The 16,865-nt window shown below is 44.0% G+C and overlaps 1 protein-coding gene across 20 annotated transcripts in view; it reads right to left on the minus strand.

Moving 5' to 3' along the window:
* Positions 1–11,532: 11,532 nt before the first annotated feature.
* The window catches only part of LOC111849695 (muscleblind-like splicing regulator 1), a 34,596-nt gene continuing 29,263 nt past the window's right edge, over positions 11,533–16,865 (minus strand). For 14 of the 20 annotated variants that reach the window (XM_072701315.1, XM_023822818.2, XM_072701317.1 and 11 more), the window contains 3 exons: positions 16,154–16,245; positions 14,934–15,006; positions 11,533–14,799 (listed from right to left, as the gene is read on the minus strand). In XM_072701315.1, coding sequence (XP_072557416.1) covers positions 14,950–15,006; positions 16,154–16,245 — 149 coding nt within the window. In that variant the 3' untranslated portion in view covers positions 11,533–14,799; positions 14,934–14,949. The remainder of the gene's footprint in view (positions 14,800–14,933; positions 15,007–16,153; positions 16,246–16,865) is intronic. The other 6 variants (XM_023822885.2, XM_072701314.1, XM_072701313.1 and 3 more) reach the window with 1 other exon arrangement.

Raw genomic sequence — 16,865 nt, forward strand, 5'->3', positions numbered from 1 at the left:
TTAGTGCGATTAGAGGCCCTTTGGGTTATAGTGTTTGAAGTTGTCTCCTACTCTTCCCAATTGGTGGGCGTGATGAAAATGTAAACTTTGCCGAAGGGGTCAATAAAATTTGCTCCCCCCCCCGACGACAAGCTTTTAAGAAATAAGCGGGAATAGGCTGCGCTGTTCCAAAGCGACAACATGGGAAATGCTTCCGTAAAATACGGGACAGGTGGCAGCGTCAGGTTTTAAAATAATTGAACATGTTTAGTGGAGGTACCTGGGCTTCAGCGCGGATAAGACCGCGCATCAAAGCCCCCCCTGGGGCCGATACCACTGCCGGCCCAATACTGACAGGAAACCTTGTCCAGGGGGGCGGGCGGGTTCCGACAATTAACATTTTTGCCGAGCGAGTGGGATGGGGGGATGTGCCCTTTCCCTAATGCCTGAACCGCTGGAAGTCTTCACCTGCCTCCCCCCTTGTGGTAGTAACATAGGTGTGTCCTGCTTCCAGTAAACGTTGAAACTAGCAGGTAAAAAGCGATATTTTGAAATTTGAATCTAGTCTCAAAAACAAAATATTACGATCGAAAGAATCGATGTATGACAGTGTTAAAAGTGATGTATTTTAGACAAGAATAGAATTGCATACTAAATCACGCGGACAAATGTAGGAAATTGCGATGTCACAAAAAATTTCAAAGTTGTTGGATAGCACCAGAAGAAAGGGCTTGATAAGATCTTTCCAATGATACCAAGAACTTCTTTCTGTGATGAATGGCAAGAAAGTTATAGGATATTTTGTAACGCCAATTAAGGCTTATTAACGTCCACTTATTAACAGATAAAACAATAGAGAACCATACTTGACTTTGTGACCTGTTTATGGTGTTCAGAAAAATGAGCATAACTCTGTTATTGTTTATCAGATTTTAATAGACTAGGTATCATTAGAAAGCTTATTCATTGCCTAACAGTCTCAGATACACTGAAAATAAAACAAATAATTATTTAATTATCATTTTAAAGCTGTAATTTCCATGCTGAAACTCTTGCTGCACTGTTCACCACAAAACAACATGGCCGGCTCTCGCGGCAGATCCAAAAAAGTGAACTGCTGATCGATACATTTTGCTCAAAATACGCCTAAATACAATAAACTAACTAAGAAATATAATTATCATAGTTTGAAGAATAATTCTGCTTACCTTTATTGTCCCAACGAAGGTTTTAACGAGTGAAATTTTCGGTAAGATCGGGAGGAAATTTCGAAGTTATCAGAAAGTCAGATTACCGTGTTTTGAATGGAAATCCCCGGCTGAAGGTGTGTTTTACGTTATCAGAACGGGTTACCCTAATAGACACAAAAATAACACAACAAAAAGGCAAAAACTATTGGGATACCCTGGTGCTCTGGGGAATGGCGACCAAATTGAAAACGAGGCTGCCTGCCAAAGCCCCTATGGCACAGAACTGGTGATAGTGACATACCTACTACACTAGTACTCCGTAGATGTGATGGTTAACCATTTCAATGAGCGCAAATTATTTTTTAATAATTCCGAATATTGTCCAATAAAGGAGGCGGCATGGTGGTGCAGTGGTTAGCGCTGTTGTCTCACACCTCTGGGACCTGGGTTCAAGTCTCCGCTTGGGTTGCATGTGTGTGGAGTTTGCATGTTCTCCCTGTGTCGTTGTGGGGTTTCCTCCAGGTACTTCAGTTTCCCACACAGTCCAAAGACATGCTGAGGCTGATTGGAGTTCCTAAATTGCCCATAGGTGTGCATGTGTGAGTGTGCCCTGCGATGGGCTGGCCCATTGCTTCCGGGATAGGCTCCAGACCCCCCGTGACCCAGTAGGATAAGTGGGTTGATAAATGGATGGATGGATGGATTGTCCAATAAAGCACTTTAAAATTAGTATTTGAAATAACTGTGTTACAGGGTTGCCAGCTTTCAGACTTGCACGATTACATGAGAAATCTTACAGCAAATCTATATTATTTCATTATAAACCTGACATTAGTTACATCAGATGGTAGTTTGCAAACCCTACAAGGCAATAAAACTTACATGCAAAAAAATCTCGACCAAAGTTGGCAACCCTGAAGTTAAGGGTAATAGGGTAAGTTATGTCTGCTTTGAGTTCTGAAAAGGATCATCTGCACTCAATCGGGAACAGATGGTGATCCTAGAACATTGTGCATTAGAGGAGGCTGGAGACGGCCACAAATTAGGCTCATTGTGGAATTAATGATGCATTATGGACCTGGTGCAGTATCGAGACGGGCAGTGCACAAAGTACAGAGAAGTGCCGCTGTCGGATGTCGGATCCTGGTCAGAGCCGAAGCAGGGGGAACTTAAATAGAGCTACCTGGGATAATCCCCAGGGCTGTGTAGTAATGGACTGCACATAATCTGGATTACACAAATGAAATGCTTATAGTTAGACCAATTTGCATTTAAAAATAATCAGATTACAATTACTGTTTTAAGGATTATATTTCAATTCATCGTAATTCAATGGAGCTGTGATGGTGTCTTGAGGACACAAGCAAAGATCTCAGATGGCTGAATGGCAGTATTGTGGGATTCCTTGGCCCAGAAGTAAATTCTAGCACTCATGTTTGCAATAGTTAGGCTTACCTGTATAGCAATGCACAGGTAGTTGCTTGTTAACTACTAATGACTCCTAAAGTTGAAGTCTGTGCACTTTGGTGTTTGATGTTGGTAATTATTGTTCAATTAATGGAGTTAAGTTAAATGTGTAGTATCGTCCCTTTAAAAAAAATACATTGTATTGTTGATAATGAAACCAGTAACAACAATTAGATCAGGTTATTGTATAGACATAATCCAACTGTAATCAGATTAGATTGCACATTTCAAGTAATTAAAAGGATTATGTTACTGATTACATTATTAGCCATGTAATTTGTAATTGTGATGACCTGCTCGTACGATCCTCTTGTGTGCCACGCCCCCTCATTAACCACGTGTGCAGTCCCGATTGTGACCAGCTGTTTCCTGTTATTTCGATTCGTCCTGTGTATTTCAGTCCGCGTTCAAGTACGTTTTCCTAGGTCTGTCATTGAAGTCTCAATGTGTAGTGTTGCCGTTCATTGCCTGTTCCATGTCCTTGCTGCATTTGTCAATTAAATCCCACATTATCCATCCTACGTGTCCTTCGCCTGCTTCCCTGTCTCGTGCACCGCTACCGGACGTGCCAGAATCACAGACCTCCAAAAGAAGACGCCTCGCCTCATGGAGGATGAATACATGTCCCTCACAGACGAGGTGATATATTGGTTAACCCAGCCCAAGATCCAGGAGGATCCCGCAGCTCGAGGGTTAGCACACCGAAGCCAGGATATCCTAGAAGGGATGCCCCTACCCGGTGACGCGCACCAACCGAGCGAGGTGCGCGAAAACCTCCGGCGGCTTCAAGAGATAGTGACTGAAGCGGCAGGTAAACATTGACAGCGGGCTACTGTACAGCCTGCTACCCGGAGCGCCACCAAGTTCACTGAAAACCAGGGGAAGGAGAAAACGGCATGGTCTCCGAGAGCAGGAAGACACACCAGGGATCTTCCTAGGGGCTACCCAGCTCTATGCTGTTTCCCCTGCCAGGTGTCGGAGGACACCCCTTCCGATTCTCAATCCGGCGGTGTTCTCCCCTAACGTCACCAGCGCCGCTTCACACAAGCGGGTGCCCGAAGCCCGCATCGACGTCGCCATGCAGCCTAGGAGCACGACGCACCTGCCCGCTCCTTCGCTGTCAGAACTGGCAGCTCGCCCCTTTGCAAGGACGCACCTGGCTCTTAAAGGGGCCAGGTCAGTAAGGGATGCAATCCCACGGGTCCCGAAGGTCCTTAAAGGGGCAACGCCTGCTGCTGAAACACAAATCCCGACTCCAGTCCCCGCGGATCCTGTACTGGCGGTCGATGCTCCGCCCCCCCACTGTTCCTGATCCGCCTGACCTGCCTGTTCCTGATCTGCCCCACCTGCCTGTTCCGGAGGTCCCTCCCCCAGCAAAATGTAATGTAAGAAATCGCCACTCCGAACTCAGAAATTTTTGTTATGATTTTTGTCACTGTTGCCTCACATCTCCAGGGCTGGATTTGATTATGCGTGGCCTGTACTTCACGTCCTGGATAAGCAGTAGAAAGATGGATGGATGTAATTGAAATTGAGCAGAATGAAAGTGTGAAATCTTAAATTTTATATCATTGATATATGAATAATGTCAGACTCATTTATTTTGATTTGGGAATTTATATTGAACGGACATAGAGTACTGTGTGATTTACAGCGATTATTATCCATAATGATATGAAATTTACTTAAGAATTGTTCATTATAATTAGGCTGTGGGTTATTCATTATAAATGGGGCCACAGGTTAGAAAGTGCTTCTTGGGCCCAGATCCCAGAACTGTGTGTGCGAGGGTCTATTCCAGGAAGCTCACTGCATGCTAATCATCCATCCACCCATTCATCCATCCACCTATTTTCTGTAACCGCTTATCCTATTCAGGGTCATGGGGGATCCGGAGCCTATCCTAGAGGCTACAGGTGCAAGGCAGGGAACAACCTAAGATGGGGCGCCAGCCCATCACAGGGCACACACACACTGGTCACACCCACACGCAGATCTATGGGCAATTTGCTAACTCCAGTTAACCGCTACAGTGGGAATTTGACCACTGGACTTATTATTCTGATACAAATTTTCAAACGATACACAGTTCCCATCCTAGATTAGTCCGGTGAGAAAACGTGCTTCTAGAACCTCACCCCTTCCTCTTCCACAGCTGTTCTCCCTTTTCCACCACCACCAAAAACTGAGCCGTGCCTGAACTGTACTGCAAAGGGATGGTTTTCCATTGTAAATTATGCGAGCCGTGCCCAAGCCATACCCACGCTGACATGGCCATGCTTACTAGAAGCATGACTAAACCAAGCTGGTTGCATCCCCACCACTGGATTGGTTGAAATGCATGGAGAGATCGGTGATCTGCATTAATATGCATGGATTATTTGAAGAAAAAAAAAAAACTGCATATTCTATATATTATTAATTATTATTAGTGTTGGACATTGCGATCTATTGATGCATTCCTAATAACTTGGAACTTGAAATTCAGATCCTATCTGAAAAAAGTAGCTGAATGGAATGGATTTGTAATGCAAATTTACGAAGGCTAATGCTAATTTTGCCAGAGTTTGATGCAAAAATAACACCACGATTCTCACAGACGTGTTAGCAGAAGTCAGCACGTAGTAAATCATGAGGTACACCATGTGAACAGTAAATAAGTGTCTCCTAGTTTTAGTCTCGTAATTTTACGTCACTGTCGCTCTCCAAACCTGCCAATGCTTTTACCGAGCCGACCTTTCTGTGGTGGAAAACCAAAGCAAGCTGGAACCGCGCTGTAACTAGTGTCTCTTCACGGCATGGTGTGGGTCAGGTACAGCCTTGTTCCTGTATGCCAGTGGAAAATCTGCATTTGTCTCCTTCTGTTCTCCCTTCTTATCCTCCCCTCTCTTTTCATCACCTTCACAGTCTTCCTGTCATTCTCTGGCTGCCCCAGTCACTAGTATCTGGTGCAGGTCCCAAACTTCATATTTGAGCTTGGCAAACACCCCTTATTCTGCAGTTCCTTCACTGGGCTCTGGGCTGATAATTTATTATACTGAGCAGAGGATGGCCTTGCTTGTTTTGTGTGATTCATTGATATGGAACCAATATTCCATTACGAAGGTGTTATCTTTTTCGGGGGGGGGGGGGGTAGTACAAAAGAAGAGCCTGAAGAAGCCTCCAGATAATCCCCAGCAATGACTCACCCATCTATCTCGTCTGAACCTACCACACATGGGTCAGTAAACTGGTCAGATTTTATGCAACATGGTGGGATTTTATGATGTTTATCAGGAAGTGGTTTACAGTACTTGCAATAAAAAAAGTAGTACTATTTGAGAAGCAGGAAAAAAAATAAAAAATACCATTATCGGAAAAAATTACAATGATTCTATGAACCCTTCAAAAAAAGGTGATGAAGTACCCCAGGAATGTAGAGTCTATTAAAAGGACAAATGCAGTTGTGAATTATACAGAAAAATGGCTTCATTCATTCTTTGTCCCTATAAACCCACTATGCCCCATGGACTCGGCTGTTATCAGCCATGTGGCCAAATGTTCAATGTGTTAGCCTGTTTTAACCTATATCCCAGAGCTCCCAGCAAGCTGAACACAGATTCATTAAAAAAAAAAATACTCTTTTCGGGTTCCACTAGGATTCCTAAGGAGGAAATAGCTTATCGTTAACACATGGTGTGAGACTGACCCCGACCCCCAAGCTGAGCATAGAGTCTGTCCCTTCTGGTTGGGTGGGTTAGGGTGTGACCACCGTGACCCTCATTGGACTGGCATTTCCCTTCCGAGATTATCAGATACACCAGTAATGAGTGACATGTAAGCAAAAGAGCTCTAACAAACAATGTGATTCATGAAAATTATAACACATCATCCTCTTTCTAACTCGCACAAAAAGACTTGGCTTTACTGTAGCTGATTGTTGTGCACCAAGGGGCAGCGACTATGCAGCCCATTCCACGGCACAGAGACCCACGCCTTCCAAAACCCATTCATCCCTTTCATTTGTTATGCCAATGAGCTCTATAAGATACTGATGTCTTTTCAGTATTCAGTCAGTGAACACAAGCTTGATCTCACCCAAGTATCGCCATGGGAACAGGAAAGTTATTCCAAATCCCTTAACCTCTGGACATGAGTTATCTCACAGTTAATCTTCATGAAGTAAATAGTGATGCACTGATCCATTTGTCATGCGCGGCCTTTCTAGTAATAGTGTCATCCTCTTCACGCTTAGCCTACAACATCAGGAGCAAGAGGGCAAGGGGCAAAGTTACAGATAAAACATTCACAGATGCATTTTAGGAGGTAGGGAAGTAGAAGCAGGAAAGGAGACCAGCCGTGGTGCTCAGAGCAGCAGAACCGGGGATCTAGAGATTGTGCTCCTGCAACATAGCAGCTTCAGGGTAGCCAAGGTCAGTGGAGCTTCCTGTGCTGAGCAGGGATGTGTGCTTAATCTCTGTGGTATCTCCTTCCCTTTTCTTGGTTCTCCTGGTAGGTCATTTTTTGCCCCAAATTTCTCTTAAATTAGAACCATATGGAAGTAATGTGAAGATGTTGGAAGATGTTGTCCCTATTATATAACACACACACATTCACACCATGTGCGCTCCAGATGGTGACCTTCTGAAGAACTTGGGAAACGGTTTCTGGAGCGCAGTGTGTGCTGTGTGTTTATTATGAGAGCCTGTGTGTGTGCATGTGTGGGCACACGGGTGAAGAGTGCATCATGCATCTGACCCTCCCCCATCTAATCCACACAGGCCATTATACTTACGGGGCTGTTACTCAGAGCCTAACAGGCTTACAGGGCTGTCAGTTTTACACAGTCCAATAACATTGTAGGACTGTTAGTCAAACAGTCCAATAGGCTTATAGGCCTGTTACTCAGTCATTCCAATAGGCTTACAGGCCTGTTACTCAAACAGTCCAATAGGCTTACAGGCCTGTTACTCAGTCATTCCAATAGGCTTACAGGCCTGTTACTCAAGTCCAATAGGCTTACAGGCCTTTTACTCAGTCAGTCCAATAGGCTTGCAGGCCTGTTACTCAATCAGTCCAGTAGGTTTAATGCCTGTTACTCAATCAGTCCTATAGGCTTATAGGGTCGTTACTAAAACATAATCTACAGTCAAGTCTTCATTTTCTGAATTTATTTATCTCTACATCTTCCATTTCTACAGTGGTCCTCTTAGTGGAAGTCTGAGATAAAACCCGTTCCTCAAACCACAAACTCATAGAAGATCAGACATCAAGCCATTTATGTCAGTGAAGTTAAAGGCTGAATTCATGCAGGGTGTCCATTTGTTAAATGAACCATGTTCTATCACAAGCCAGTAACCAGTTGCCAGAGGTGGTTTCAGCCAGTCGAGAAGGGAAGTCCCTACTTGTTTCATCTGAAAGAGCTGATATCTGAAATGCTCAAAAGCATAATTCTTTACCTCAATCATACATATCCTCACAGTTCATTAATGACCACCAATGAACAAGAACTGCTTTTCCACACACCAGTTACAAACCAAACCTCCATCAGCCACTCACCCAGCAATCTGTCAGTCAATTATTTGAGGCCATTGGAATTTTTCCCATAAGAAACTCTGGAAGATGCCTGCTGGTTCAATCTGAAAGACATGAGCATAGTATTAAAGTTTAACAGCACCGTTTTGGAATACAAGACTTAAGTGGGCAGGAGTACTTACACAATGGTTCACTGGGTTTTGGGACTGCAATAATAAAAAGCAGGAGCTCAGCATTATTGGCTCACAATACGCTCTGGAGTGTGGATGGAGAAGTGCTGAGTTACCACATTGCAGGAAGTGCTGTAACAAGCCTACCAGTGCCACCGCCCCGCAAAGGCCCTGATCGATTGGTCACTTGGAGCCGGACTTTGCTTGATGTGACTCTGTGTTGATGAGAGCAGGAATGATTAAGAATCTTTTTGGGACTCTGGGATCCCTTCACACGTGCAAAATTAGGTTTGGTGCTGAAGGAATCCGTAACTCACACAGCAACGAAGATCGTCACACCGTCCAACGAAGATCGTCACACCATCCACATACATGTGTTCATGGAATTTTAGTAAGTTCTTTGCGTGGTCAATGTAAAAGAGAAACAATTGATCAATCTCTTGAAAACCCAATATTAATGCACTGTGATTGCACCTATTTTTGTATCGCTCCCTTCTTATTCAGTTGTTAATACCACAGCGGAAAGGCAGCCAAAGGCATGATGTCATTGCCTTCCTGGCAAAAAAACTAAGTCTACTAATTGAGGAAAACGCAAGCCAGAAGCTGTAAAGAGCAGAGCCGAGGCACAGAGCCTAATCTTCACTGCAAACCATGTGTTTTGCTTCCTGGATCCTGGCAATTTTAACACATTAAAACAGGGGCCTCACAGACATGATTAGATATCACATGACTGCCTTTCCTGGTTATGTTAAAAGGGAACAAAAACAGCAGAATGAAGAGCAGGGAGGGAAGTCGCTTGAGGTTTCAACAGAGTATTTGGGTCATTGTATGTTTGCTAGTCCAAATAAAGTGTAAATTATCAGAGTGCAACATTTTCCCATGGGACCGAGGCACGGCAAGCTACTGATCATAGGGCCACACACATTTCCACTATCTAGGGGAAATTATTAATGTTTCTTCCCATCGGAATTCCTGCAAGCATGTGATTGTTTGCCTGAATAGGACATTCAGAGGCTGACCTCTACATCCAGGATTGAAATAGCAGAGAAATCACAGCTGCAGGGTTCAAAGGCAACATGCATGTGCATAAATATCCATAAACACAGACATATTGAGAAAGACAGTGTCTCCACACACACAAACAATAGTTATATTTTTGGCATCTGGGTTGTCTGCAATTCCTGCAGGATGGACAGCTGTATATGTATCTATACCAGAACTCCTTATAAACTGTTGAAAATCAGCCTGCAGTGAGTCATTATATCATAATTGTGCCTGCAGGGATGGACAGCTGAAGATTAGACGGGCTGCAGGTACAAGGGTTTCATAGCCACACGACTTTTTCCATTTGAAATTTTCTCCAGCTCGTATTTATGGCCTGACGAAGAGCACAGCAGCACTGCTTTATGGACGAGTGACAGTAAATGAGGTCATAAAAATGCGACAGACGTATTGCCAACTCATTCATGCGTGACTAGTCTGTCATACCACTCAGATAACAGCAACAATATCCAGCTGGGACAGCTGGTTTGCATCGTCGTCCGTAAAAAGAAGTATCAAATATGTAGATACGTGAGTATCTGGCCCAACGTGAACTGAAGCACCTTCTGACAGTTGACCAGGATGGATGTCTTGTAGGTGACGTCACACACCAGTGCTCAGCCTGACCCTTCCCTTGAACCACTTTCTTCCTGTTTACCGCCGTCCTCCATGTCAAATGCTGATTTTGCCTTTAAAGAGGCTTCCTGTTGGTTAAACCACACCACAGATCTCGCTCCCCACACCCCAGAGCCAGAAACGTCGCCTGGGTTAGGGGGAGATGTGCTCACATCATTAAACAGCACCAGGGACTATTTTAATGAACCTGAACACTCTCCAGTCTGTTGGGAGGTAGCAGCTCAAAATGAAGGTACTGATGCAGAACCAGTACGTCTCGCTGTCAGATATCTAACCCATACGTCACCTCACAAGCCTGTCAATCATGCCGTTCGTTCAAGAAGCATTTTGTGGCGCAAAAGAAATGCCACAATACTTGTATATTGTTTGGTTACTTAAGGTTAGGGTTGGGTAAGGGGTTAGGTTAGGGTTTAGGTTAGGTGAGCTCCCCTTAGCTCCCCTGTGATTTGAACCATGGGGTGTATTCCATGGTGACTCAGCATGTGGTTTTACAGCAATCCCTTTCCTTTTTATTATTTGAAAATACTCTAAAATGGCGATAAAAAGTACAGTTTGGCATAAAGCAGTAACATTATTATCCCCATTTGTGCGCGCGGAGCAGGAATACGGCCTCGTGAGGACGGTCTTCCTCTTGTGGATGCTGCTCTGTGCGGTCACGTCACACACGCGCGCCTGCTTTTTATGTGCGTGGGTTTTCAGTCTGATTAAACGCCATAGTTCAGTGAGTTCGCTTCAGCTCTCACTTGTGCTTCCGCTTGAAGATATGTAAGACATAGGCGTGGCTTTTCAAGGTACGAAAGGGACGGCTTGTCCAACCCCGCCTTCCCGCAGATCGAAGCCAGAGGCTTCTCATACAGAAGGGCACAGATTGTGTGAATGATGTGTATACTGCCACCTAGTGTCCCAATGTGTGCTAGACAAGGCACTGATCTCAGTGCAGGGCAGCCTGATTTCCCAATCCCAGTTATACTGGCCTGCTGCCATTTACTGTCTTCATTACCGTGATGTTCGTTATGGGCCTCTGGTACGTCTGACACCTTACCTGAGATCATTTGTTTGAAACATCAAATCAGCACTTATTTCACTTTATACTGTAGCACAGGTCAGCAGTAGTACAGGTCAGCGGTAAACACTGGAGTGGACTGGGACTGGGGTATGCTATTTTTACATCACTTATTCCCTTCACAGCTTACAATTAAAGATCACATAGTATCACACCTGCCCCCTGCTGTTCAGCATCTGGTTTGCCTTCTCGTATAGACTCATCCTCTGCCTCACGCTTGTTGACTTTGTCTTAACGGAGGGGAAAGGCCTCCACCTAGTGGCGAGATGGAGAGAGTACAACTTGTACTTGGCCTTATAACCACAAACACTTGCGTAAAGAATGGAAAATGCACTCACAAAAAAGAATAATACAGAAATAAATAAATACATTTCAGCTCCAGGAAATATAACACAGATTTTGACTCAAAAGTGTGCAGTTTTCAGCACTTAGTGCCACCACTTTTATTAAAAAATGAAGAAAACAGCCACAATTTAAAGCAAATCCACTTTATTTTTATTTATATATTTTTATTTTTTTTATTCATAACAGCAAGAACCAAATATAGCATTGATAATAAAATTAGCATAAAACAAATCGCAGCAGAGGACAGAATACATCATCTTTTGTTTTTAGCAACTACAAGCATAAGAGTGAGAGTCTGGTAACAGAGTGTTATAAACCCAGATGTGTGGACTTTGAGCAGATGAAGGAGTGATCTTTGCGCCTCTTCCTGCCACAACAAGCCAGTGGGAGTAAGTCACTGGCTCCACTGGGATAAAAACAATCTTTAGACTATCAATCCTCAGTGCTTGTCCACATAGACCACAGGCAAAGTGTCACTTGGCCAAATACTGAATACATGCACTGTTAGCCATTGATTTCGCTCTGCTTGTTTCATCTGCTGAAAGTTCCACTGAGAAAAGAATGAACCGTGTTAGCACTAATGTATCTCTGTGTGTGTCTCTCTGTTAATGTTCCTCAAGTTGTAAAATTTATGTAAGTTTTTTTCTTATTTTCTTAAACCACTGTCTGTTTTTGTAATCTGTTTTTCCTTAGTTCTTTATCTTGATGTTATACTGTATACCTTAAATATGTTTGTTCTATAATTCTTTTATTGACTTATTTTGTTATGTTATTTTGCTTCGATAATAACTCCTTGAACATGCAATCCTCTCTGACTAAATAAGCAACAGAAATTGTTACATGGCTGAACCTGGACGGGCACGGTCCGGCCACGCCTGTGTTAAGGCAGGTATGGCAGCCGGACGCTACCTGTCGGGCTTTCTCTGGAGGGCGGAGCTGATCTCCACCTGAAGGTTCCTGGTGCACTACAAGCCACCGTCTTTAAAGCAGAGTGAAGTCCGGCCTCTTCTGGCGGGCAGGAAGTCTGCCGACCACGTGCCACTTTTGCAAGCAATTATTTGTTCAGCCTGTCTTTAGTTAAATTTTTTTTTTTATTAACCTAACAAAATTCCTCATTATTATAGACATTTTTAATCAAAATAAGATCTCCATATTATACATGTTTTCTTTCCTTTTTTTTTTAAACTATGTACAGAAGTGCAAAAAGTCGCCCTTTGCCCCTCAGGTTCGGACCCGCTAGCCTGGGATCTGCTGCACTCCGTCCGCTTCCTTTCCCATAAGCCTCCACCCTCACGCCCCGGAGAGCGAACCGATCGGCAGCTTTTTAAAAATGAGACATCCAGGGTTTTAAAAATATTCAAACAATAATTCACTATTTGAAATGGATACAGTAGAAAATAACTTTTACTCTAACACCTAAGAGCTAGGATTTTTTATTATTTTTTTTTTTTACTTATAATAGTGACTAATTACAAACCATAAATCATTAAAATATTACGCAATTGTCCGCCAGAGTCGTTGCCACAGCAACTACCCCTTCCATAGGAACGATTTCCTCATTGTAAGATATCGATATAAAAGATCTTTGTTCAAAGAATTTAAACAGACAATGAAAAATGACTGACATTCTTACATTTCACTAAAAATAAAAATCATTTAGTTTACAATAATACTAATACTTAAACTGACACTACATGTAAATTTAAAACTATGAGTATGGTATGAAGAACAATTTCTAATACTTTATTTTCTACAAAAGTTATCAGGAACATCTAATAAGACAAAAATCCACTAACTAAATATTAGAACAGTATCCAACCTTTAAGTAATATAAAACAAAAATATCCTAATGTTCAAAATGTAAGAAAACAAACAAAAATATATGAATGCAATGAGAGAAATTAAAAATGGGAATAAAATGTAATAAAGCCTAAACTCTACATGTATGACAATAACATGTTTGTGGTTATATCACGATTGAAACTCCATTCGAATGGCATTGAACCCGTGGTGAATTCTAAGGCTTTTATAGATGATACAATCAGTAATTCATGAGCTCACCCTGTGCCACCATATCACTCCAACTGCCAGTGAAAATCCCATGATGCACTTGGAGGTACACAGGCTCTGGAGCGTGGGCTTCAGCTCTTCTGAGCTGATGCTTAAGCCCCCCCAAGCGGAGCCCCAGCCCAGCATGCAGCACACAGGCCAGGCTGAGCTCCACTAATCATCTTGAGCCGTGAAAAAGACCTTTAGGGGGAACAACCTTTGGCTGAACCCAGGGAGAACAACAGAACACTAAGAAAACGCGTGTTGCCATAGCAACCCCTTAAAAGGGTTGCCACGGGCCTCTTAAATCTAAAATGTAAAAAAATATACAACAATAACAATAAAGTCAGATTAGTAAGAATGAAGGATTCGAATCGCATACAATATGAATCAAAGTCACGCCCGGATGTGTAACTACATTTTGGTTTCATGCAACATTTGCTTGTGCTTCCTCCACTTTGCGGGTTCAAGGCGGGGCCAGACGAGACCTCCGCCCTCAGATCCTCAGGCCGCCACCCCTTAAAAATGGCACCCGAGCCCAGGACGACAGAGGTCGGAAAAATACGAGCGTTAGCGAACTGAAGAAGAGAGCTAACCCAAAGTAAGGCAGTGGAGTTATTGGGGCCATCTTTGACAGAATGGAAAAATGGCATTCCTCGGTAAAGGCCTCTGAGGAAGATCTAAGCAGTCGAAGGAAAGCGAGGTGACGAAGCAGGAAGGAGACCTAGGAGGAGGTGGAGAGTAACACTGATGGAGTAACACTAGTTTGGGCTGTACAGACGGTGGCACTTGGGTTGTGCAGCCGGGTCATTAAAGCTTCAAAGTGCTTGACGAAGGACACGTTTGTGTTTCGTACCCAGAACATTCATCTGTCTCTTCACCTCCTTTTGTCATACAATCTAGTTCGCCTACAAAACAGAATCCTTACAAATACTTAAGAACACTGTGCATGCACAACAAAATGAATCTTATATGGCATTTTATACTCGTCCTCCTTCTCGTTTTAAATACAAGGTGCACCTTTGTCTTTATTTTTTTCTGTAAACCATGAAAGAAATATTTCAATTCAAAACAACAAGAAATAATAATAAAAATGAAAAGAAGCATTTCTTGGTCTATCGATGTACCAACCACAGTGTGAGTTTCCCGGTTATGTGTGCAGGGAAGGGGAAGGGGTGCACATGACCAGCTCCAGTGGTCCAGCTGCCCCCAACGCTGGCATGCCTGGCCAGGGAGGGGCTCCCACTGGGCATTGAGGCTCTTCCTGTCCTTCAGGCACATGCTTTTCGCAGTGTCACGTACATGGGGGGGTCACCGTTGGGAAACCTGCACACTTTAACACGATCTGAAGGGAAACCATGCAGAAAGAAGAGGGGCGGTCAGCGAGACGTCCAGTCCGGGGGCGGCCTCAGATGGCGGGGAGGGGGCGGCCCTGGACGGCAGGCTCGCCCCTGCTCTCGCAGCCGCACGCTCACTTACTGTTTCGATGGTTCCTCTACATCTGGGTTAAGTATTTGTGGCTAGTCAGATGATCTGCAGATATTATTGGAATCTGGAGACAGAGAATCAGAGATGCGTAAAAGCTCAGGCGCGGACGGGAGAGCCAAGCAGCAGACAAGCCCAGGTCTGCTAGTGAATTCAGAAGTTCAAATAAACATGGGAAGAGACTGCATTGAAAACGCTTAGTCAGATACAGCAGGTATTTCAAGTTGAGAATATTGTGCTACATAATGGCTTTCTGCACAGAGTATAAATATCCTCGTGCAGTCACGGCGAATAAAATCATATAAACACACTTATTTTGCTTTAATTCTGATGACAACTTTTAGCCTCATTTATGCATATTCAAATTCAAACTGCTCACAGTATTATGCCTACAATTGCATGGAATTTTTTAAACCATTAGAGGATAGCAGACAGACTCGGGCTGTGGGGGTGGGGAGAGGCAGTCGAGAGACTGCTGCGTGTCCCAGTCTGTGCCCTTGTTGGCCTCCACACCCAGGCTGCCCTCTCGCAGCTCACAAGCCCGCAACTAGACCTTTCACTGCCCGTTCACCCTGGGGACCGTCGTCTTCTGTGCCCTTAACCACCAAGCGGCAAAAGTATGAAACGCTGGGCTCACTGTGGCCAGCCCAGAACACAGCCCACCCATCTCAGCACAGGACAAACCTTTTCAACTATCGTATCCAAGAGGCCCAGACCCAACAAACTGCTCTCCACCAAACTCGACATCACGGAAGAGCCGTGTCTCCAGAGCAGGTAGATACCACCATCCAGAATGCTCTGTACCCACCTCAGGCCAGAGGTATCTATGGCGATTAAGCCCGGCAGTAACATCAGTTAAGTCAATGATCTTTCATGCTTTTAATACAAAACAAAATCTTACAACTCTAAACCCAGAAGGAACGCTACCATTTAATGTTGCTTTCAGAAATGAAATGAAATTAAAAGCACCAGCAAACACGAGATTAGGGAGAAGGTAAAAAGTGTTGTTAGCGCCAGAGACATGGTTCAGAAGCCAGGCCGTGTTCGTATGTAACAGGAAGAGCGGGCCCCAGCAAACCCAATGATGTCATAGAGGGCATTTCTGGCGTGCAGGCCAACAAGAGCAAGATCTCCACCCCCCCAGACCCAGGCGCAAAGAGAGGACAGAGGCACCGACTGGTTGTAGGGAGATACGAAGCAGTAAAGGAGCAAACCTGATTGGCTGTGGCGGTTGCGAAGGGAACACTTGTGGCAGATGTGGTTGCTGCAGACACAGTGGCTGGCGTAGCACCGTGCATCATGGGAACTTTTCGGAGGGAAAATCACATAAGCCAACAAACAGGAGAGTGAAGCAATATGGCAACAAAGGCAAATGTGAAGTAAGGAGAACTAAGCAGGGAGCGGGGGCTGGGTGAGGTTTGGGGTGGGTGGGGGGGGGGGGGGGGGGGTTTACTTCAGCAGGAAGCCGCAAGGTGCTTCAGAGAGATTCACGCCACCAGCAGAGTGACATGCAGCCACATAGCGCAGCAAAAGAGTGACATCACATTTGCAGCTTCGCAGCTTACAGTAACACATTCATCACTACATCTCAGTCTGTTTCCAGTACTCATAAGTAATATATATTTCTTAAATTCTTAAAAAACAAAACAAATCCATACTCCCACAAGACATGGCCAGACCATTACAATCATGTAGATTAGATTTCAGTGAAGCCACCAACAACAACAAGGCCTCTGTCTTGAGGCTCACGCCCCACCATAAGTCACAAGCTGGAGGAAGAAGCAGCAGGGAAGCCATTTTGTTTTTGGCTTTTTTTTGTTCAGGATTCAAAATGTCACGTAAATGTCAGATCCCAGATTTAATTGATGGCTGTTAGTGTGGAATGGTGACTTTTGGCCTCTTCTAAGCTGTGGATTATGATGGAGT

Source organism: Paramormyrops kingsleyae, chromosome 17 (assembly GCF_048594095.1).
Source record: "Paramormyrops kingsleyae isolate MSU_618 chromosome 17, PKINGS_0.4, whole genome shotgun sequence".
Taxonomy (NCBI): domain Eukaryota; kingdom Metazoa; phylum Chordata; class Actinopteri; order Osteoglossiformes; family Mormyridae; genus Paramormyrops; species Paramormyrops kingsleyae.